A 25693-nucleotide genomic window follows, 5' to 3' on the forward strand; every position below is an offset into this window, starting at 1 on the left:
TATAGAACCTAATTGAAATATAGAACCTTGGAATATCGGGATAAGTACACTAATTGTGTCATAAGTTGTGTACGGCGCTCACTTTGGTGCCAAAAGTTTCCGTTGGATCACTTAAATGCCAAAAAATTTGAAAAACGCTCACTTTGGTGCCAACTCCGATCCGGTTGGCTGGAAATCCGACGTGGCACTTTTTTATTAATTTTTTTAAGCTGATGTGGCTCACCGGAGAACACAGTCAGCATCCTAACACCAAAACGGCGCCGTTTGGTGTCTCCCCCAATTCAAAACCTAATCTTCGGCCGTTGCTGTCCTCGACGGTCCTTGCGCTCGGCAGCCACAGCTTCGACCCGACCTCGACCCCAACCCGACGATGGCCACTCAACGAAAGCGGCTTCGACCTCAACCCCGACCCGACCCCGGCCGCAACGATGGCCACACGACGGTCGCGACTCGAACCCGACCACGACCCGACGATGGCCACTCGACGGCTGCAGCTTCGACCCGACCCCGAGCCTCGATGATGGCCACTCGGCGGCCGCAGCTTTGACCTCGACCCCGACCCCAACCCCGACGACGGCCACTCGGCGGCCAAGTCGAAACCCTAATTTCAATCCCCAATGAGTTAAATGGCATCGTTTTTGTGAGGCCATCCATGTAGGACGGCAAAACGACGTCGTTTAAGGCCTTGTTGATTTAAAAAAAAAAAAAAAGCCACGTAATTATTTTGGCCGGAATCTTTCGCCGGTGGCACTAAAGTGAGCGTTTTTCCTCTAATTTGGCACTTAAGTGATCCGACGGAAACTTTTGGCACCAAAGTGAGCGCCGTACACAACTTATGGCACCATTAGTGTACTTATCCCCCATTTTCTTAACAATACTTATGAATACTGAGATATATTTAAGATGTTGATCTATACTAGTAGAAAAGATTAAGACATCATCTATATAGACTAAAATATATTCAGAATAAGGATTAAAAATAGCATTCATTATCCTTTGGAATTCATAAGGAGCATTCTTCAAACCAAATGACATTCCATTCATATTGTCCAAATGGTATAGTAAATGTTGTCTTATACCTATTTGATTCATCTATTTGAATTTGCCATAATCCATATTTCATATCAAATTTTGAAAATATTTTCGAATTATAAAGTCGGTTTAATAAATCCTTTTTGTTTGGAATAGGATATCTAATCCATTTTAATGTTTTGTTCGATGGTTTATAATTGATAACCAACATGGGTACTCATCTTTCTAGTTTAGCATTTTTATTGGCAAAAAAGCAAAGCAGCTCCATGGTGATTGACTTTTTTCTTATTAATTTCTTATATAATAATTCTTGAATTTCCTCTTGAAAAAATTGTAAAACTTCTTGCTTCATTTGAGTTAGTCAAGCTTTTGTTGGAATTTGTTTTTCTGAGAAATCTGGTTCATAAGGAAGACTAACAATATGTTTCTTCCTTTCCCAAAATGCATTGGGTAAGGTAGAACATATGTTTTGCTCTATATGTTTTTGGAGAGAAGAAATTTTTTCTTTTATTTTTGGATCAATGAGTTTTTGCTCTATCCTTTTGAACTCCAAATCGTTTTTAAATATTGAAGTTGGTTTTCTTTTTTTTATAAGGCAATTGATTTCAGAAATAATATATTTAAATTTCTTGTCAATAGTTTAGTAATGAAATCAAAAGTAATCTTTCTATTTAAAGCATGTGTTTTAATTCCCTTATTAGTGACTAGTAAAAAGTTGGATCAATTGAATAAATGGTGTTTCTAATATCACATTTTGTCTCATATCTTTAACTAAAAGAAAGGATATTTTATAAGACATTTTATGTTTTATTACAGAAGCTTCAGGCAGCTTGTAACTTATTCTAAGTTTGTCCCTTGAGGCTAATTTCAATGATTATGTAGTCTTGTCAAAATACTTTGTTGGTATCAAGCCTTCTCTAATGCAATTAAGATCAGCTCTTGTATAAAAAAGTGTTGTGCTATCGATAGTAATTCATCATTGATTTTCATTGTTATTTTTATTATCCATTTTCTCGATGTTAATTATGATAAAGTCATTAAAAAGTTAGGATCAATGTATTAGTCGCATTTTTTTCTTCTTTTTCTTTTCCCTTCTCAATTTTGGATTTTATTGCCAAAATTTCTTTTTGTATTTGGGCTTGGACATCTTTGAGAGCTTTAATTCTAATTTCTACTTATTTATTTCAATATTGAGATCATTTATATTGATAGGTCTAGATTGTACTTTCTTATTTCTATCAAGAATATCTTTGAGATTATAAGTTGTATTAGAATTAGTTGGGATCTTCATGGAAGATTTAAGTCATTCTATATTTGGCTTTTTGGCTTCTAATCTAATATATTATTAGCTGTTTCTAACAAAAATTCTTCTTCCTTTGTTAATACATTGATTTTAGGTGTCGATTCTTCAAGAGAGGAATTATTATCTTCCGATGAAGTTTCTATTTCATTAATTTGAAGGCCTGCTTCTTCAAGAAAGTCTTCTAAAGAAGAATCGTCATCAATAGTAGCCATGATGCTATTTAGTTGATAGAGAGTTTCTTCATCTATTGAAAGTTCATTTAATCTTTTATTTATTCCGCAATATTTAGAAATATGTCCTCTTTTCCCATAATTGTAACATTTAATATCTTTGTTAATTTTCTTTTTTGGTTTTTGTTTGGGTTTATTTTGTTATTAGCTTGTGATTTATTTTTGTAATGATTTTTAGGTTTTCTTTTTTCAAGAGGACAATTTCCTTTACATTTTGGTCTTGAAGGAATATATGAAGGATCGTATTGTGCAAATAAATCTCCTAAATCTTTATTACCTAGTAATTATTCTTTCTTTAATTGCTTTTGTAATTTTATTGAAATACACATTTGTGTTCCTTGTCTATAAACATAAGAAATTAACTCTCCATGTGATAATAAGTGATAAGGAATTTGACCATCATAGTCTTCCCTCATTTTATTACGAACTTGATCTCCTATTAAACAAGGTAATCCACTAAGAATTTTTCTTTCCAAAAGGGTTGGTTGCAATCTGGTTTAACCAAAACCCTTTGTAAGAAAAGATCCTTATATTCCCTAAATCTCCCTAGAGATTTGCATTTCATATTTGAAAGAAGATCTTGATTGACATCTCTTATATGGGAGGGGGCTCCTATGAAATGTTGTGATATAGAATAGATGAGAGTGCAGACAGCATCCTGAATGGCTTGCCCATTGGCATCTTCAATATGCTATCCATATTCATCTATTTTATATGCATTTAAGATTTGAGTTCTTTCTTCATCAATAAGATAGCTATCCCATCAACCTTTTAGTTGTCTTGTAAATCCAGCTACTAAAAGGTTAGCGACAACATGATTAGAAACTTCTTATTGGGTTTTATAAGCATTGGCTACCATAACCATTTGATTCAGAATATTAATAGTATTATTTTCTAAGATACTATCTATCTTTTATTCATAAATTGCATCATGAGGATATTTATTTTGTACTCTTTGGAATGACTCTTCAAAGACAATGTCAGGAGGAGTGACACTTTGATAATAAGAGTTTTTGGGGATTTTTCCATGAAAGTCTATTTGTTTCTGGGATTGATTCATTTTTAGGTTCTTCATTGGATTTTTCTAGGACATTTATTTGGTTAGAAGTATCGTTGAACACTAGACCTCTTATCCTAGAAGTCTCTTCTGTAGGTGGAGGTCCCTTAACATTAGGAGTGTCTAGAACAAGTATCTTTCCTAAAGACCTCCTTCTATTTTCTAAGGCTTAGTGAATTTTGGGCTATAAGCTTTAGGAATTTCAAAAGGTTTAAAAATTGGTGGCTTGAGCATTTCGGATTTTGGTAATTGAGTAGAGTACAATTGAATGGAAGACTCTATTCTATTTAATTGATTACTAATAGTATAAAGATGTTGATTGGTGTAATTATTTTACTGTATTATCTTCGAAGTTTGGGGATCATCATTATCATCTATTCTGATAGGAGTAGCATTAATTTAACTATCTCTGTGATGGATCTTAATTTTTCTCAAAGGAGGATGATTAGATTCTATAGTTTGGCCATTATCAAGTTGCCATTTATAAGCATGGTCTAAAACATAAACTAATTTAGGTTGGAGGAAATGTTCTTCAAACCAATCAAAAAAGAAGATATGGGTTTCATGTTCATAAAGTAAATTATAATATTTTCTTTAATTTCCTTAGCTTGTTTGTGAAAGATATTAAAAAACCATTGTCTAATCTCTTTGTTTCTTTCTGAATTAAATTCTTTGTTTAAAAACTCGCGATTAGGTTCAAATTCTTTTTCAATAACAAGAACCTTCTAATCAACTAATTGTGAATAAGTAGAAGAGTGAAGAGGAGAATCTGGGTTTCCAAGGTGTTGTTCGTTTTGGTCCTATTGATAAATGGGTCTAGGAATTCTGGATCGATTATCAAGATCATTAATGCTAGGATTATTTGGTGGATTAGAAGTCGTAGCTTCATCATTATTTCTTGGTGGAAGAGTGATTATGGGAGGCAAATTAGGATGGAGATCAACCGATCTCCTTGATGAAGAAGAATGAATTGATCTTATATCAAATGACCTTCTTGGAAATTGAATGATTACCTTTCCTTCGGGATGTTGCACTATATTTGTTGGTTCACTATTACAAACAATTTTTGGAGGAGTCTAGTCCTCTAACTCCCATTGTTCTAATAAAATAATATCACTTCAATTTATCAACCTAAAAATGATAGTATTAGCTCTAGTGATATTGGTTTGGAGTAAAAGAGTTTCTCCCTTTGGACTATGTTTAAAAGCATTAATCCCAAAGCATAATAGCATTGCTTTATAATGGACTAAGTAGACAAGAGCTAAAGGAATTGATCCTTCAGCTATTTTGTAATTATGTGTTTTGATTTGCAGAGTTAGAGATTTAATAATATTTGGATCTCTGAAAGATACAGAAAAATTTGGATAACAGTCAAAATGAATTGGGCCATTACAAAGGCTTGTTTCAACTGTTCCTAAAAGAGAATCTTCGAAATTAAATAATCTAGCATCACGTAAGACTAATAAAATAGAAGTATTTAAGCCTTCTTTGGTAAGAGGCTTAATACCTACTTGTACTAACCCTATGTGAATATAATTATATTTTTGCATGTGTTTGTTAAGAGAATTTTGATTTAATAGTTTAATAGTTTTAAAAGATCTAGAAAGAGATAGATCTCTTTCTTCAGTTGTGATAACGTAATCTGTTTTTTTTTTTTTTCAAAAAACTAAACTTTGATTGTTTGTAAATTTGAACAAGTTGAATTTTAGGAATTTTCCAGTTTTCTATAGAATTATTGAAATCTTCTATAATTATTTCTTCCCTATGTATAGGACCATATTTTGAAGACATGTGAAACAGAACTAAAGAAAGATGATGATCTTCTTAATAAATTCATTTTAATAAGTTTGTTTTTAACTCTTCCTAGGCTACCAATCATAGTTGACCAACAAATTTACTATCCTACTGGATTTTACTGCTTGGACCACTAGTAGTTTGACAAACCTCACTTAAGGAAGGTTCCAACCAAACTGGACAAACCTATTAAAGAAAATATTAAGTTAACCAATATATCCCCTTTGGCTCCGATACTAGATAGCCCTCGACAAACCTATACACAACATACATATTTCAAGGCATGGCTTTAATAAACCCAAAGAGGATATAGCATCACTCACCTGGAATGAGACTCCCTCGAATCAACAAACACGCATTCCTATCATATAAGTGACAAATAATATCAAAATCAAGTAAAATGCTATCTCAACTAATGACTCAACTAAACTATGCTTAGTCGTGGATAAAATGACACATACGCGCTAATGTATTGCATATTCAAAATGATTACCCAAGCCATCCACAACGTGAAGCTTGAGCGCGAAATTTTGTCATGCCATAACTCTTTCCACCGAATTATGTTCCAGACATATTTATAGTCAATAGAAGGCCCTTGAATATACTATAACAATCTCAACTTGACCATCCCAAAATGAAGCCAAAAACATACAAAATATGGGAAGTTGCTGGACGTGCAATGTTCATCGCGCATGAGAACCTTTAAAATTTTGTTTTGGGCAAACCATAAGCTTAATTCAAGATTTGTAAAATCTTACAGCTCCACAACATGTTAATCTATCATTTTTATAAAACTACACTACTCAATGACTCAAAAATCGGACTTCGTCGCTCGATTTTACCAAAATTTCGAATTTGAGCACTAAACCCATAAAATACTTTGATTGGACAAACAAGAGGCATGAGTGCTTTTTAGGCATTATGTTACGTAATTGAATCGGCTTGGGAGATCCCAAAGACATGCACATGAGAAACCCTTCTTTTTCCTCTTCCTTTTCGCCTTCTTCTTCTTTTTTCCTTGTTTTTTCCATGTGCGTGCTCTCGGCCCCTTAAAAGAACCAAGGCTTCCACCATTCCCTTTTTCCTTTCTTTTTATGACCGACTCTTCTTTCCTTTTTTTTTTTGTTGTTGTCTTTTTCTTTTTTCTCTCTCTTCTTTTCTTTTCCTTTCCTCTTGTGCTCCCTCGGCCTCAAGAACCAAGCGTCCCTTCTCTTCTCTTTTCTCTTTGACTTTTCAACTTTTTTTTTTTCTTTCTCTTCTTTTTGTGGGACCCATCCTTTGACTAATCAAAAACAATTCTTACAAAATCCGTGAGTTGATTGACAAACATCAGCTAGCTTTGGTCATGTGTGATGCATAGATGCACCGGGTCCAGTAGAGCAATATTTCAGTTGTGACATTTCGTAGACCGATTGATGGGCAGTCTGGGAATGTTCTTTTATTTATTTATTTATTAATCTCGATTAGTTTCATTTTTGTTGAAATCATAGTTTCATGTTTACTATGCATTTCATGAACTTTAGGATCAATTGAAAAAAAAAACAGATATTAAAAACTAAAAAAAATATAAAAATATAATTTAGATTTTAATTTTGCCCTGCAGTCGTTAATCATGTTCGATTGGCGTTGTTAAAATAAATTGGAGAGAGAGAGAGAGAGAGAGAGAGAGAGATTTTTTTTTTTTTTTTTTTTAAAAAGGATAAAAAGGTGCATTGCATTTAGGTTATAATTACACCTCAGGAATAATTTTTGAGGTTGACCGGACATAGTTTCATATTTATCCATCACTTTAGTCGGAGTTGCATTTCTCTAGTAGTAATTTGAACTTGCATTTAAATCACTCACTTAATCCCGCCTTATCATGACCTGTTTGTGTTCATCATTTAGATTGGGAATTTCCATTGATTAGGAATCTTGTCCTAGGGTTCTTAAACAAAGCCGTGTAATATTCCTTATCCAGCATGGTATCAAGTTACTTTCAGTATTTTACTTACTGGCTTTCTTAGTAGTTGTTCTTGTTATTACCATCTTTGATATGTGCTTTCATTCCTTTGTTTCCTTGATTGTGGTTTTTTCTATCTTAGGGAAATGGTTAGGCTAAACATTAGGACCATAACAAACACACGAGAACATGGAATAATCGCACAGTAACAAGACCTTCAGGGTTCACAGTTGAAAAAAAGATTGCATGGACAACTAGGTAACAAACGAAAAGCACATTAATTGAACAACTAATGTAATCAAATCCTTGTATCTAGACTATTTGGTTACATAGGAAGTAAGATATCCCCATATACCTCAGTTTCTTACTGACTCTAGTAGGTTGGTGGCAACTCCTATAAGATAGAACTCTCATAGGTAAATCAAATTGGAACCAAAATTCTAATGTTGCGTGAGGTAAGGGTTTGGAGAGTTTGCACCAATTAAGGACCATTGGTCAACTTTTGAGATTATCTCTAAACCCACTTTTCTGAACGGACAGAACATTCCAGGAGGTTTGCAACAATAGTGTTATGATATTTCGTTGTAACCAACTTCAGAACATAGTATATTTGGATTTTCATTGATTAAGACATTTCACAAAGGGTTATCCCAGTTCATTGTAAATAAAAAGAAAACGTTGTGAATAAGGATTAATCGCAAAGACTTAAAAAGAATTAAGATATTTTGCTTTAATCAAGTGCAAAATGTAGTAAGCTTGGATTCTTTTCAATTTCTATAATTTACAAAGGGTTACGATGGTTCATCGTAAACAAGGATAAAACATCGTGATTTTGTATTTTCAGGTGTGTTAGCCATTGTAAGTTCACTTTTAGTGTGCCAAATGTCCATTTCTAGTGGGTTAGACGTCCAAAATTGTGCAAAAATTGACAACCTAACCGCAACTAGCTCAGTACCAAGAATTGGGAATGAAGTTACCGCACACTCTGAATCTTAAGCCGTTAATGGAGCAGCAAGGCGACGCGAGGAACAGACCTTCCTAGGCATCTTACCAAAGAACTGTCGAGGGCAGTTGCCCCAAATCCCCCCTTGATGACCGCCATGAAGATGTTATTTGAAGAGCGGTAGAACACCTTGGCTAACCACATCATCAATCTCATGTCCTACGTAATTAAGCCAATGGTTATTGACAATATGAATTTACCCTTGTTTAGGCCAGGAGCATCCAACCTACCAATCCAAGTTCTGTAGCGCCAGGGTATGTTCCTAACCCTCCCTTACAATAATGTAGGCCAACTAGCTACTACCCTATAAGAATTATGCAAAGACCCAAGTCCAAAAAATGGAAATGATGTTGGCCAAGAGGGTCACGTAAATACCAACGATATGGCAAGCCGTTGCCCGACAACCTGGTCAAATGCCTGAAGTTGAAAATGCTAGGCTAGCAGTTGTTATAACACGACCAAATGCTAACATCCCTAATAGGCCAAACTTACCCATACATAATCTTTAATTAAACCCCGCACGGTTTGCCGAAAAAGTTCAAACTGTTGGGAATAATCAGTCCGTAAAGTGCATTTGGTTTTACAAAAAGGCCCAATTCTTATCTACAAAAATGTCAATATGCAGCCGCTAAGTTTTGGAACAAAGGAGTAGATGTAACCGTTGGTAACCGAAAAGGTAGATGAGTCAATATAACCATTAAGTATCCATTGATCAATTAATGAATGCCAGTTGCTCACTTTTATCTTCTAGTTTATTTTTACGTTCCAATATCCACAATTGCCTCTAGTCTTTGTAATTTCAATTTCTCGTCAAATTGCGTTTCCTATCCGAGAATCAGCAAATGACCCCTTATGCCCTTTGTCAATTGGTTCATCAATCCATCCTTTGTAATGTGCTTTATTGACACTTTTTCACAAAATACCAACAAATATTAGCCGTTAGATTGAGATGAAAAGATGCTGACCATCAGATTTTGGTTGTTATTACCAAGGGCATTGTCTGGCTCATGTCGTTGTCTAGTTTTTGCCATGATAGCTTCCTCAGATTAACAAATAGGTCCAACCAAGAGTGTCAGAAAGATATTTCGTCAAAAAGTATCGACAAAGCACCTTGCAAAGTTTGGAATGATGAACCAATCGACAAAGGATATGAGGGGTACTTTGTTTTCGGATAAGAAATGTAACTTTGATGAGATACTTACAAGCACAAAGACTTGATGCAATCACGGTAAGTTTTGTAAAGATACTAAACATGCAAAGATGAACCAGAAGATGAAAATAAACAACTAATGTTCATTGATTGATCGGTGTTATATTTGATAGTTATATCTACTCCATTAACTTGATAATTATATTGACTCATTCGTTCCAATACTTAGCCTCTGCATGTTGACATTTTTGTTAATAAGAATTGAGTCTTCTTGTCGACCAACTGCACTTTACAGACTGATTATCGCCTAACACTCGGCCATTTTTTCCTTTCATCATCATTCTAGCAACCCACTATCGACAAAGTGGTCGAGTACGACACTTGGAACATTTTTTTTTTTGTCTAACAGTGGGTACCATACAACATGGTGCCTTAGAAGTCCCCGTAAACAAACCAACAAAATACCTCATTGATTGTATGTTAGCTCAAACAAATAGGCCTGAAATCTTCCTTGCCTTGGTTTCCATCCTTCTAAAAATCGAAAATTTTCCAACTTCCTGGAAAACGGAGCTATAATTTCCCACTGTTCATATTATCCTCAATCAAACACCTAATCACTCTTCGACCGAAAAAAGGAAAAACACCTAAACACTCATTGCTAAGCTACACAACAACACTCCCCCAACTAATAATGCTACGGATTTTGGTGCCCCACATAAAAAAACTATCACCCCAATTCATCTATTAAGATTTTACAAGCCTCCCCTTGTTCAAATCTTCTGTTAGCGGAACCAAAGAAGCAGCCTCGCCATGAACGGCGAAGCTAGGAATATCTAGCTGGTCGTAAGACCCACCACAAAGGGGTTACTATAATACCCAATCAAGTTAATAGAGCTCCTTGATACATGATCATTCTCATTCCAGCTTTGAGCACTCTTCGGCATCGTGTCCTTTGGATATTTGAAGTTCGTCGAACTGGGTTGTCTAGGCTGCGTTTGGTAGAACACTTTGGACACGACCAGCTCTCCATCTCTCTCCTCTTCGCTTTTGCCGAGGTGGTACTGGTGCATCACCCAGTTGGTCTTCTCAGGCTTCCTTTGCCTCCCATAATTGTTGTAAAGCACAAGTATCTTCTTGAATCCTATCACCACTCTGCCTGCGAGGACCGACCTTGTCTTGCCCGTCTTGTGCCACCTCGTCTCACTCTCATCAGCGTTTTTGTGCACTCTGCGCCGTTTCCTAGTCCCGGTAGCATATGCCTTCGAAGGCCGGTGGAAGAAGTGGCGGATTTGTCCATCTTTGCTTATTCCTGCACGATGCGCATTGAAGACACTCAAATGAGATTTGTAGAAAATGGAAATCTGAGTGTCCTAACTCGAGTAACTCATTTAACTGCTAAAATGAGCTGATTGGCAATTATATTTCCGCTATTCCCATTTTCTATGAAGTTAAGATTCCCATTTTCTATAAACTTAAAATTCTGAACTTATCGATCGGTTGCCTATTCAGTTTCAACACATATAAAGTGTAGATTGCTGCACCCTTCAGTGGATATTTGCAGTTCTCGATTTTGTTGTTGCATCCACATATGGAAAACTTTAACTTTGAGCTGGTCGTTATAGTTTGTATGCAAACGGAACTTACCTCCATGTAGAGTGCAGTGTTTGGCATGGCATGATATATCTCGACTATCAACGTGAGCAAGAGAACATCCAAAGAGCAATTGATTATTTAGAAGCGGAAAAACTAAAGCTGAAATTCGAAGTGTATACTCCCCATAAATTTGTTACATGTATTTTTCTAACGTAAACTAATTATTCAATGCAATAGATGCAAATCAGAAGCACTTTTTTGGGACATGCTAAACAAATTCAGCTAGCTTTTATTGCAAATTGCATTAGAAATTGAAGCAAATGATGGCAGAAGAGTTTCGGAGCAATTTGATAGGCAAACACGAGAGATGAGCTTTAAATTATAATTCAATTTGTTGATGCAATGAATCATGACATTAGATCTTAGAGGAGTTATGAGACCTACCAAAATATGTAAGTAATAAACCATATATTCATATAATAGTTTGATCTATTAAAATAGTTAGTAGTGGTTCCGCAAAATCTCATATGATGTCAAATCTCATAGTTTGATGTCACAAAGCCTTGATGTTTTACCTATTGTATAATAAGTTTAGGACTTTTTGGACAAATCCTAATTTAAAACTGAAAAAGAGCAGACACCCGGATGTTCCAATCTCATAAAGACCATAATATACACAACAATATTTTGAAAGTGCTACTACTTCTTCAATTAGTGTAAAATCCGAAACCAAAGATGTCCAGTTTACCTATAACAAGCTTGAGCATCATAGTACGAACTGCCAATAGAGAGATATATTTTCCAGTATATTATAAATACCATTAATCATACGAAGTATTTTCGTAACTATTCAACCCTAAACTGACGAATTCTAAAAAGTTGTAGATGTTTTGTGGACTATTCGGGTATTTGATTATGACAATGGGTCACTAAAAAAGATTATACTTTCTTGAATCAAATGGTATTGAAGGCACGATTTCCTTTATGCATGCCATCACTATGTGCAAATATCATGTGCGTTTGTATTTATGTTTGAAGATATTTAGCTTAATAACTGATCAAACCTCTTAGACTTGCATGTGAAAAAGAATTTGGCTCGAAAAGATATTAGTCCACATTACTCAGCCTAAACATTCAAAAAGGCCAAAAACTGAGAAATTAAAATGCAGAAAGTTCTTTCTATAAAGGGTAATTTTCATTTTTTCAAAAAAAATAGATTGATAACATTTAGGTAACTCATTAACTATCGTGAAATCATTCAAAGAGTAAAACTATTTCAGAATTACCAGGAAGTCTCTCTGGGTGTGTACAACAAATGCCATCATCTCCTTCCAACGTGGGAATAAATTGATCAATGAGAAAATGAATCTTCCTGACATCCCCCATTATTTTCGCTTCCAAATGCTCCAGAATTTCTAGGTCCGTCGGATCAAACTTGACTCCCGGTGGTAGTCCCACCAAAGCATGAACAATCCCTCTCTACACCCAATTATTTCATAATTACACATTAATCTTTTAGATCCTTAACAACAAAAAAATAAAACCCTCAAGAGGAAACTAAACGTACAATACAAAACCAAAACAAAAAGAAAGAAAAAGGTGATAAACACCTGATAGAACATTGGGACGCTGTGGCCACATGAAGGGCACGTCATGGTGGGTAGAAGACTGTTGTCATCATCTCTGGGGTTATAAGTTGATGGGATTATGGCTCGTGCGTCTTCCTTTTGCCACATCATTTCTTTTCTGTTCTTCTTTGGCTCTCTTGCACATCCCACACCTCATCGATCTTCTAGGCTCCAAACTCAAGTTTATGCAGAACCTCTACAAATTAGTGCGTACATATAAAGAGGGTTTTAATCTTACGAACAATTTGAAAAGTGAGTTCTTCTAGAGACTATCCTCTGTGTGAGAGCTTTGTACGATGAAGGAAGTGGGGCCGGGAGAACGTGATAATATTTTCGGGGAAATTTTTTAAAGAAAGAGTAACTTGCACGACAAAGTTTGGTCCAATGAATTGCGTTTTCTTCTGTTCAGACAGGGACGTTGGACCCTTTTGTTCCTTTTCGTTGATTTGTAAGAGCTTTAGAACATATTCGTGGAAAAGCCAGATGAAAGCAGGAAGTTATCTTTTTTAAGCAAGAAAGTAAACTGCAAAGCCTGTTTAATAAGATCTTGCAGATTGAGAAACTCTCTCTTGCTGTTCTCTCCGTTACTTCTCCCCCCAGAGAGAGAGAGAGAGAGAGAGAGAGAGTGATATTTTTGGATTTGATCCATAAGCCAAGCAATTCCGTTTTGGATCTAAATAAGAGAGAGAGAGAGAGAGAGAGAGGACGACTGGATGGAGAACAGGACATAAATAAGAGGACGACGGGTGAAGTTACGACCGTTTTCCCACCATAGAAACATCTTCTGAATTTCTCCCATGAAGCTCGCTTCGCTGGTGAAATTTACATGCTTATTAAGTTTTGAGGCGCTCATGCAACACGCGTCTCTCCCTCTGGAACGCAAGAAAGTTCACCCGACCGAGACAATAAAATGACGAGGCATGTCCTTTCTGGGTCCGCCGACTTATTGCGTGTGGACAGGAGCGTTGGTCGTTGGAGACTCTCAGCTTCCTGTTGAAGGCGCACGACCTGGGAACCCTTAGCCGTTAAGATTCCGACGACAGCGACGTTAACGAAGGGGCCGGGGTTTTGTTTACTTTTCTCGTGTACTTATTGTCTCCTGGCTCTGAAGTTTCTCTAGCAGGCTCCCCTGCTCATGCAAATCAAATTCATTTTGACTTGTGCCTCCGCGTATGGACTTTTATGGGGAAATTGATCTGTCAGTTCTCAATCCGTCTGAATCCGTTGCGCTGATGACCACTTCAATTTTAGGCTATGTTCATTTTGTGAAAAACAACTACCAAGAGAATTTCTTTTCGATTTTTCTAGTGTTTGATTTACGGAAAATAAACTAGTCAAAGAAAATATTTTTCATTAATATAAAAAAATACTTGAAAAAGAGGAAATCATTTTCCCTCCTCTTTCTTTAACCACTCATTTTAATCATTTTTTTATTTTTATTTTATTTTTTAACATTCAATTTTTTTTCCTTTCTCTTCTTCTTCAATTGATTGCTAGCCGGCTAACCACAAGCAAGCTCAAGTGTCGCTAGAAGGCGACAAGGCTCCGGCCTCACAAATTCGTGATGCTCAAGTGTCACGAATGGCTAGTCGTCGTGGCAAGGAACCAACCAAGGAAAAGAAAAAGAAAGAAATAAAATTAAGAATTAAGAATTTGATTTTTTAAAAAGAAAATAAAAGAAAAATGAACAAGAAAATAAAAATAAAAAGGAGTGCATAGAGGAAAATTAAATCAAATTTTCCATACTAAACAACATAAATTATTTTCTAATTCATTTTTATATTTTAGCTTAACACCAGAAAATTTTAGCTTTTTTTAAAAACATTTTCTAGAAACTCCACATGTTCCGTTAAACGAATGGAATATTAAAATTTTAAAATTAAATTGGCAAAAGTAGAAAATTTTGGACTTGTTCAGCATCTGCATAACAAGTTTAAAATTGATTGGCTAATCTTCCCAATTCTATGAAACAATGATTCATCCAAGATGAAGCACCATATATAGGATAAGCTTGAATAATGAGTTTTTCTATGGAAGAGTTACCTAATATACAAGGAGATATCACCATCACGCGTTCCTCTCATAGATATTGGCAAAGGAGAATATCACTATTCAATCAATAACGCACGTTGGTTGTACTGAAACTTTAGTGCAAAAACATTTTTGTTGAAATTGAACCAGTTGGAGGATGACGAGCATCATAATTTACATCTGAAATGTGTGAGAAAGGGCTTGTTTATTAACATTTCCGTTTCAAGGAATAATTTATTTTCAAAAAATATATTTTTTTTACTTATATTCCCTGGAACAGTTTCGAAATAAAAAGAACGTATATGATAATTATACAAAATTTTTATTTTCAAAATAGAAAAAGAACTAGAATGTGTCTAGTGTGATCCAATTTTTTGTGATGTAAAATTTCTTTTGATTTTGTAATAATTTTTTAGACTTTTTTTTCTCTCATCTTCTTCCTCTTGTCGTCAATGATCAATGGTAGAAGGCGGTGCCAATAGAGGTAGCTGGGATTGGTGGTCGGAGGCAGCGACTAGCAACGACCGGCAAGAGGCAATAGCGAGAGAGTGGGCAACGAGAAGCGTCTGGTTAGAAGAGAAAGAAGAAGAAAAGAAAAAAAATGACTTATTCAAAAAATTGTTCTCTAGAATAAGAAATAACATTTTTCTATTTTTTATTTTTGTTCCAAATCTATTTTCCGACTAATTTTCTATTTGGAAAATGAAAAATTAACTGACATTATCAAACTGATTTTTTTAAAATAAAATAATAAAAATGTGAATAAATAGAAATGTTGTCAAATAGAGCCTTAACTCAAGAATGGCTTTTATGTTGTATGGTAAGCTAAGTAGCACTGATACTTAAACACAACACGCGATGCAAGACGATGCAACACACCGACACGTCATTTTTAAAAAAATAGAGAATTCCGACACGTTGTGACACATTATATATTATATATTTTTATATATACATAATAAGTTATCATTTTTATGATTATTTCAATCAAATTAATTTGAATCAAATGAATAAATGAATAAATAAATAATTAAAAAGTCGAGAGTGTCCAGGTGTTGGATTTTCCAACAAGTATTGACCGAAAGTATTCGAGAGTGTCCAACACGTATTGAAATGTCCAACATGACACGAAAGCTCTTAGAAAATATTAGTGCTTCATAAATGGTAAATACAAAGGGTATGGAACAGATAGAACTAAAAGTGAAGATGAATTTCCACGCATTGATATCCGAAGTACTGTCTCTTTCTCCTCCCGAAAGAAAGTGGGCCACCCGGCAATTGTCTATTTGACCGCAAAATAAAGGGGGATTGAAAAGCTCCTTAGGTCGAGCAAGTCAGGCTAATGTTAGGAAAAGTAGCTTTTGGTTTTTCAAACTTGACAAACCTACCATCGAAACCCGATAAATATAAATAAATAACGATTTTTTATAAAGATTAATGACAATATATAATGACTAAACAAAACATCATACATTTTTTTAAAAATTCAACTACGATGGTTTACAAAGTCTTACAATATTTCGTCGTAATAAAGTGCACAATATAGTAAATTTTTATTTTCTTAAATTATGACAGTTTACAAAACATTACCGCAATTGCTCTAAAACAAAAGGAAACATTATAAAGAAGGATATTTTTCAATCATGAGAATTTGTAACTAATTACAATATTTCATCATAATCAAGATTAAAGGATGTAACCTTGACTTATTTTCTATTACAGTAACTTACAAAGGGCTACAATGATTCATTGTAAACAAGGAAAAAAATTTGTAACTTCATATTTTGTTTCAATTACAAGGATTCCAAAAGATTTACAACGATCAATCATAACCGAGAATAAAATATTGTAAGGGTTAAGTTTTTTTAATTAGGACAATTTCCAGATGCACAACTTTCCACCGTAATGAAGAATTTTAGGTCGTAAATATGCATTATTTTAAAATATGATTTTTACAAAGATTAGTGATGGTTTGTCGTAATCAGGAAAATAAAATTATAAAATGTCATTAAATTTGACTTTTGTTGTGTCTGATGCCATTTGCTAAAGTGTAAAACAATGTAGATTTCACTTGTAGTTTGTCGAACGTCCATATTCTAATGGATCGGATGTCCAACCTTGTGCAAAAATTGACAACCCAATTGCAAATGACTCAAATTCAACGGTTAGGATCTTTTCATCTCTATGTAACGGTCAGAATTTGGTGGTACAGTACAACACTGTACCTTCAAAGACGGTTAGACGAACCCATTTTACTTACAAATTTTCACTCAAGTTTTCATTTAGGATTAACGCCACACAAAAATTCAAACTAGTACACTCGTGTCATATCTATCTCAAATTAATTTTTATGATACAAAACTCTCAAACTAGAATACCCACACCACATTTACCTCAAACTGGGATGTTTGCGCAATATTTACCTAAAAAAAAATCTTAAATTCACCAATGTGATATGTGTATATCAGTTTTGGGGTAAATGTGACTTTATATACTAGTTTGAGATTTTTTTGAAACAAAAAATGTGATATGAACGTACAAATTTGGAGTTTTTTGTAATATTAACCATTTTTATTTTTTGTTCTTTGAACTTCTGTTGGTTTGTTTTCCTTACTCCTTTTATTTATGATCTTACTCGTTTATAGTGAAACAATGACAAATATGAATCCAAATGGCTTGTTTTGCTTCATTTATTGCACCGGCTACAGAAGTTTTAAGCTCCACCACTGTCGACGATTATCCGACTATTTCAGTGAGTTAAATTTTAGACTTCATTTTAAGACCATAAAGGTCTAGGCGGATTTTAAGGAGAATATTCTTCACGTTCAATTTAGATGTTGACATACATAGAATGTGGCTGGGTTACAAATCAGCAGAAATTACGTTGAAAAAGTGTGAACAGTTTACTTTAGTGGACAATGATGGTGATTGTTCGGGAATCAACGACTTAGACTAAAGCTTTTTGAAAATGTGTTACGTTTTGAATCTGATTCTAAGAGCGAAAGGTCGATTTGAAAAGAGTAAGCTAACATCTCGTCTAGCTAATACAATAACTTATCATACTAAGACCGACTTTTGCAACCTCACAAATATCTTTGCTCCATTTGTTTAGCGAAAAATGTGGAATTTTTTTTTAAGAAAATGACAATATTTTTCAAATATTTTCTGAAATGAACTAGAAATTATTTTCTATCAATTGGCAAATCAAAATAGACATACACTATTCTAATTGACAATTACCAAATTGTTGAAATAGATGTTGATTGTTCTATGTGACGACCAATACTAATATGGATAATTTTCACAATTTAAAAAAAAACATAATTTTTAAATTTTTTTTTTTTGGGTTCCTTTCTTTCTTCCTCCGTTGATTGCAAGGTCTTGGTGATGGTTGAACACAAGAGAGGACCAGCGAGAGTTGACCTCGGGTGAGGCTTGATCTCACTAGATCCTAGCGAGGTTGAGCTCGCCTAATCTCAGTGAGTTTGAGCATCAATGGCCTTGAGGGAGGCTCCACCTAGCTAAATCTGGCAAGGTCGACAAGGTGGTGAGGTCAAGCCTTGTTAGCCTCGGGCAAGCTCAACAGCCCCCTTCTATGGCTTGGAGACCAGTAGAGGAAGAAAGAAAAAGGAAAGAAAAGAAAAATACAATAAATATTAACAAATTTGAATTTTAAAAAAAATTATCTACATCAGTACTAATCATGCCACATAAGACTTCTGATTTCAATATTGACCATTTATGGGCCTAGCATCTCGAGACTTGACCTCAATGGACCCAAGCCTAGGCACCGAGGATCCAACTCAATTGCCAAGGGCCTAAGAACAAGCATTGGGGTTCCCGTGCCCAAGTGCAAGGTTTATGGTCTAAACATCAATACCTCATCATATTTTGAAAATGATTTCTGATTTTTAAAAAAGAAATCAATTTTCTAAATTTAAGTTTGGTAGGAAAATATTTTCAGAAAACATTTTCCATTAACTAGGAAACCATTTCCATATTATTTTCCTAAGCTAGCTAAATGTCAAAAAATGAGGAAAATGTCTTTTGCAAAACAAACGGAACCTCAATGTAAGTACATTATTTCTGTAAATTTTGTTTTAATTGAATTATTGAGTACAGATGAAGATTATCGTGGTTTTCTCTTTTCATGTTCATGCTCCCTCTACATATGTAAATTTTCTTTTAATTGAATTATTGAGTACAGATGAAGGTTATTGTAGTTTCTCTCTTTTCAAGTTCATGTTCCCTCTTTGTACATAGTATTACTAGATAACTATATTAAAGGAACTGATGTTTAAATATGTCCATAATTTTGTCTAAAGTTCTTCCATAAGACATAATTTAATTACCTAAGGATGGTATTATTCATAAATTTCTAACATAATTTACTCTGGTTTAAAAAAAAATCAGTGAATTTCTACACGCAATAATCTTTGGTTATGGGAAGAAATTCATGGTTAAAATGTAGAATTGAATCTACTATGCACGTCTTACTCTGTGGTAAAGAGAAAATTGAAGTACAAGTACCTACCCTAATGGGTCGGGTCTCGTTGATACCTAACCTGAGATTTGACCCTAATAAAATCTAAATAAAAAAGGACGGTTCAATTCAGGTTTTCAGAGTTTTTTTCCCCCTTCTTCTTTGTCTCCATCGTCACAGTGCAATGGAAGGCATATCAAACCCAAATTATCCTTTGGTTTGAGACTCTCAGACTTTGCATCTGTGCATGAAGTGTTGCCTCTCCATTTAGATTTTTCTTGCTAGTGGGAGTTGAGATTCTTTAGGTAGGTGAGTTGATACGAATGACACATCTATGTAAATAAACCTAAAAATTGCATAAACGAAGATGGTAATAATCTATCATGACAATTTATGTACTTAATTTTTATTTGCTTATTTTTTATTATTTTCCCTTTCTTTTTCTCTTCTATGATTCTCTCATAATTTTATTAGATAGTAAACTATACTAATATACCTAAAGTACTAAAATGCCTAAAATATATAATAAATACAAATACTAAATATACATATATATTGAATTTATATTCTAAGATAAAGAAATCTGAATATTTAAATAAAATACATTTAAATAAAAATGAAATATTATTATTTTTCTGTAATTTTAATTTTTTAAATTAGAATTTAATTATTATTTATATTCCAATATTATTGTAATTTTATTAATTTAAAAAGTTTGTCATTCTAAAAATAACTTTATATTATAGACAATAGAAATTCTACCCACCTTTATTCTATCTCTTCCCCATATGATAATTTTATTTGGACTATATCCCTTTTATATTATTAAAACCCCTAACATTCTGCATTTCAATGATGTCAGTTTTGATGTAAGAGGCAAGAATTTGCAAAATGTTATAACAGATTTCTCTTTTTGAGGATGCAGGAAAACCAATCTTCACAATAAGAAAGAGGGTTTCTTGACCAAAATCTTACGCCTCATCACGAAAAGCAATTCTTCATGAAAAACTTTGATATTGTATATTTATTTATAGATTTATAGTGTTAGGTTTTGCCTTTAGTTGTGTTTATCATCTCTTTTTAAAATTAACACGTCACGTGGTTATTTAAGTCAGTAATTTTTCTTTGTCAACATGTTTGTTTAGGTGATATTCCTTAATAAAAACGATGCATTGGTAAGAAGATCTCCTATATCTCATGTCTTTTGCATAACCATTTAACTGGGCCATCTGCGCATCGAACTAGAGGACCCATGATGAGTCAACATGTCGCGGGGCATCGAGATGCATAAACTTCGCCGCTTTACATTTTCCAGAAACATGGGAATTACCATTATAAGCGTCTTCAATATGCTCATCCACAGAACGAAGCCTCTTCTCCGAAGCTGCCTTTCTGCTTTCGTTTTTTCCCAACATTTCCCTAGCCTTTTGTCGTCGTGAGGCAAATGTTGCTGCTGACTGGGCTGCGAAGGCCCATAGGGTTAATTCCAAGCGAAGTAACTGGGCTGTTTTTCCCCCTCCCCCTCTTTTAGATCTTATTTACGCTGATGCGATAGCTGCTGCTTGTAATCGGTTTGGTCCTTATATATAATAGGTTCTGTTTGAGAAAAAAAAAAAATATGCTCATCCACAAAATCTAGGATGGTAATGAATGATAGACAAATGAATCGCCACGTGCTTCGTAATTTTCTTTAATTTCCTTAATGAACGATCTCGGTTTAATTACTGCACTCCAGAAAAAATTAAACTTGTGGATCATGATTAAGGTTATTAATTAAAAATCAAAATTAAGATGATCGCTCAAGGCTACTACTATTTCTGGCTTAGCCCAATCCCGGAAAAAAAGAATTAAAAAAAAAAAAAAGAACACTAGCACGTGGAATTAACGAAAAACAGCCAAGAAAAGATCGATCCGCGCGCACGACCCGACCAAATTACCGAGCGAATCGAAAGTTCCGTGTCCAATTGGCAATGAACTTCGTGAAAACATACGGCGAATCGGTAAAACCAAAATCAGAATTATAAGGGGCAACTTAAAAAAAAAAAAATTATAAAAAGAAAGGAAAAGAGAGTTGGGATTTTCTTTCCTCCTTTTTCCTTCTCCAATTCCGATGGAATTTGTTGGAATTTTTAGGGCGAGCGAAGGAGGGGAGGACTATTGTTCTTGGTTTGATCCTGAATTTTGCCTCCCCCTTTTTCCCTATTTTCCGTTTGTTCTTATGCGTCGTTATCGAATCGAGGAAACTCCTCAATATATTCGCTCGATTCCTTTCCTTCGACGACGAGGATGATGGTGGCAGTGATGATGATGATGGGTCTTTTCCTTTGGCGTCGCGATTGCTGCGGTTCGGGTGGTAGCGTTTGGATAAGAGCAGATTTGGGTCATGTTATCTTGTGGGGTGTTGTTCTGTGGGGAACCTTAGCGATAAGGCGCTGTTTTTCCGGGCGGGTTTTGCTTGATCAGTCACTTGGGTTCGTGGGTAGCTTCGGTTTGTTCTGTTCCGGCAATGAAGGAGGGCGGATCGGAGGGAGAGAATCAGGATCTCTTCATTTATGAATATTTTACAAGCTTCCCCTTGTTCGAATCTTCTATTAGCGGAACCAAAGAAGCAGCCTCGCCATGAACGGCAAAGTTAGGAATAATTAGCTGGTCGGAAGACACCCTACAAGGCGGGTGACTATAATACCCAATCACGTTACTAGAGCTCCGTAAAACATGGCCATCCTCATTCAAGCTTTGAGCACTCTTCGGCATTTTGTCCTTTGGATCTTTGAGGTTCGTCGAACTGGGTTGTCTGGGCTGCGTTTGGTAGAACACCTTGGACACGACTAGCTCTCCATCTCTCTCCTCTTCGCTATTGCCGAAGTGGTATTGGTGCATCACCCAGTTGGTCTTCTCAGGCTTCCTTTGCCTCCCATAATTGTTGTAGAGCACAAGTATCTTCTTGAACCCTTTCACCACGCTGCCTGCGAGGACCGACCTTGTCTTGCCTGTCTTGTGCCACCTCGTCTCACTCTCATCAGCATTCTTCTGCACTCTGCGCCGTTTCCTAGTCCCAGTGGCATATGCCTTCGAAGGCCGGTGGAAGAAGAGGCGGACTTGTCCATCTTTGCTTACTCCTGCACGATGCGCATTAAAGACGCTCAAATGAGATTTGTAGAATATGGAAATCGGAGTGTCCTAACCCGACTAGCTCATTTAACTGCTAAAGATGAGCTGAATTGCAGACATATTTCCATAATCCCATTTTCTATAAACCTAAGATTCTGAACTTATCAATCGGTTTCCTATTCAGTTTCAACACCATGCAGTTGTCGATTTTGTTGTTGCATCCACATATGGAAGTAGTTGTTGCATCCACATATCGTTATAGTTCGTATGCACACAAAACTTATCTCCATGTAGAGTCTGCGGTGCTTGGCATGGCATGATATAACTCGACTATCAACATGAGCATGAGAACATCCAAAAAGCAATTGATTATATAGAAGCGGGAAAACTAAAGCTGAAATTCGAAATATATGTTCCCCATAGATTTGTTATATGTTTTTTCCTAACGTAAACTAATTACTCAATGCAACAGATGCGAATCAGAAGAACTTTTTTGGGACATGCTGAACAAATTAAGCTAGCGTTTATTGTAAATTGCATAACAAATTGAAGCAAACGATGGCAGAAGAGTTTCGGAGCAATCTGATAGGCAAACACGGGAGATGAGCTTTGAATTAGAATTCATAATGTTGACGAAATGAATCATAACTTTAGATCTCAGAGGAATGATGACATCCGTCAAATATTTAAATAATAAACCACACTTTAATTTAATAGTTTAAACTTTTAGAACAGGTGGCCAGAATCATAAAATCCCATATGATATTAGAGCTTGTGTTACCTATAAATTCGGACCCAACAGTCACATGGAAGAATTACGGGTTAGTGTGGCTCCAACTTAGGCCCGATGTGTGAGGGGAAGATTGTTTAAATTGTCCCACATTAATTGTGGAGGAGCTGGTGGTTGATAAGTATGGGTAAAAACCTCACCCATGATATCAATTTGAAAGGCTCCTTCAAAGTATTACTTGATGCATGGCTAAGTCAAAATGGATTTCTTTTCTATGAACATGTCAAGTTTGGTTTACACAAATTGTCTTGAATGTGAATCATCATGTACGTTCTCATTATCTATTTTGAAAGCAAGGTCGATGTATATTACAAATTCAAATTCATACATGATGTGCATTTACGATAGTCTTCTAAATTAAACTTACACAAGCTGGAAAGAATTTAATAGATGTGAAAGTGACTCCCTATGATCACAAAACCAAAAGTTTAATATCTGGATCTACAAGACTTTCGTTTGATAGATTCAAAGATTATAAGTTGATGAGGGATAAGACTTTCTAACAAAGGTAATTTGGGATCGAGCAATATGCATGGCAATCTTCAAAGAGTTCATTAAAGAGAGATCACACCCATAAAAATTATACACTTTTGTTCTGTGAAAGGTTCGGCTAAACTGATGGCACATGCATAGCATTGTCCCTATCATGAAGAGAGGACAATAATTTGACTAATTTCCATAGGGAAAATTCTTCAAAAAGTCTTAAATCTATTGCATATAAGCCAATTCAGTTATAAACATTTTAATTATACTAATTTAATCTTAAACCTTTTGATGATTGCTAATTTAGTTCTCAATATTTCGATTGTGCCAATTTAGTCTTAAATTTTTTGATAATTTGTCAATTTTGTTATGAACTTTTTAACAAAATTGACATAATTTAAAGGTTTTGAACAAAATTGACAAATCTCATAATGTCCAGTTTTCCCCAAAAACAAGTTCGAACATCATCATACAAACTGCCAACAAAGAGATATATTTTCCAATATATTATGAATAGCATCAATCATACAAAGTATTTTTGGAACTACACTATCATGACACTAAACTGACAAATTCTAAACCATAAGTTGTATCTGTTTTGCAGACGATTCAGGTGTTTGATTATCGAAGGCAATAACTATGTGCTGATATTGAAGGCACGGATACTAAAGAAGATTATACATTCTTGAATCAAATGATATTGAAGGCACGGATTTCTCTATGCGTGCCATAACTATGTGCTGATATCGTGTGCATTTGTATTTATGTCCGAATCTTAGTAATAGATAGAACCTCTTAGATTTGCATATGAAAGAGAATTTGGGTCGAAAAGATGTGCATCTTTTCCTCTAAATTAAAAAAGCTTAGCAGAGGAAATACTCCCACTACACAGCCCAAATATCCAAAAACGCAAAAAGAAATGACAAACTAAAAGGCAAAAATTTCTTTCTATAAAGGGAAATTTTCATTTTTTAAAATAAAATATGGATAACATTTAGGCTAACTCATTAACTATCGTGAAATCATTCAAAGAGTAAAACTATTCCAGAATTACCTGGAAGTCTCTCTGGGTGTGTACAACAAATACCATCGTCGCCTTCCAACGTGGGAATAAATTGATCAATGAGAAAATGAATCTTCCTGACATCCCCCATTATTTTCGCTTCCAAATGCTCCAGAATTTCTTGGTCCGTCGGATCAAACTTCACTCCCGCTGGTAGCCCCCCCAAATCATGAACAATCCCCCTCTGCACCACAATTATGTCATAATCACACATTAAACTTTTACATCCTTAATATGAAAAACAAAATAAAGGGATTTACCAACACAATAATCTTTGAACTATTGTGAAAATATTAACTTATCGTGAGTTATAAATTCTTGAAGGAATGGATCTTGCAACAATTTAAAATTATTCTTTATTTGATTTTTTGTAATCTTATCTCACGGTAGATTAAATATCGTCACCCATTAATTTCTCAAAATAAAATCCTCAGAAGGAAAATAAACATACAAAACAAAATCAAGACAAAAAGAAAAAAAAAGAAAAGAAAGTGGTAAACACCTGATCGAACATTGGGAAGCTGTGGCCACAGGAAGGGCACGTTATGGTGGGAAGAAGACTGTTGTCATCATCCTCATCATCATCTCTAGGGTTGTAAGGTGATGGGATTATAGTTTTTGCATCTTGCTTTTGCCACATCATTTCTGTTCTGTTCTTTGGGTCTCTTGCACATCCCTCGCCAAAAGTTCATCGATATTCTAGGCTCCAAAGTCAAGTTTATGCAAGAACCCTACAGAAGTGAGTGCTTTGGAGACCAGCACTTTATAAGGGAGGGAAATGGGGGTGGGAGAGGGAAAATTTAATACATAAGGAAAGAATAGCTTGCACGACAAGTTTGAGTTTAGATCGCGTACACACGAGCGTACCGAAGAATTAAATACTGTCCATTGAATCTGTTCAATATGAACGTTGGATGCTTTTGTTCCCCTTTGTTTTTTGGTCTGTAATTTGTTTTTGTTCCTCTTTGTTGATTGGTATGCTTTAGGACATACTCGTGGA

At 35.0% G+C, this 25693-nt stretch overlaps 2 protein-coding genes across 2 annotated transcripts; both read right to left on the reverse strand.

Annotated features, from left to right (window-relative positions):
* Positions 1-9934: 9934 nt before the first annotated feature.
* LOC104442637 (NAC domain-containing protein 73) lies at positions 9935-12974 on the reverse strand. The gene is made up of 3 exons (XM_010056042.3): positions 12715-12974; positions 12391-12583; positions 9935-10820 (listed from the first exon to the last, which is right to left on the reverse strand). The coding sequence occupies exons 1-3, from the start codon at positions 12841-12843 to the stop codon at positions 10345-10347; spliced, it is 798 nt and encodes a 265-aa protein (XP_010054344.2). The 5' UTR covers positions 12844-12974; the 3' UTR covers positions 9935-10344.
* Positions 12975-21775: 8801 nt separating this feature from the next.
* LOC104440988 (NAC domain-containing protein 73) lies at positions 21776-25431 on the reverse strand. The gene is made up of 3 exons (XM_010053965.3): positions 25196-25431; positions 24685-24877; positions 21776-22365 (listed from the first exon to the last, which is right to left on the reverse strand). The coding sequence occupies exons 1-3, from the start codon at positions 25334-25336 to the stop codon at positions 21797-21799; spliced, it is 903 nt and encodes a 300-aa protein (XP_010052267.2). The 5' UTR covers positions 25337-25431; the 3' UTR covers positions 21776-21796.
* Between the last annotated feature and the right edge of the window lie 262 nt (positions 25432-25693).

The sequence above is a fragment of the Eucalyptus grandis genome, chromosome 4, assembly GCF_016545825.1.
Source record: "Eucalyptus grandis isolate ANBG69807.140 chromosome 4, ASM1654582v1, whole genome shotgun sequence".
NCBI lineage: Eukaryota > Viridiplantae > Streptophyta > Magnoliopsida > Myrtales > Myrtaceae > Eucalyptus > Eucalyptus grandis.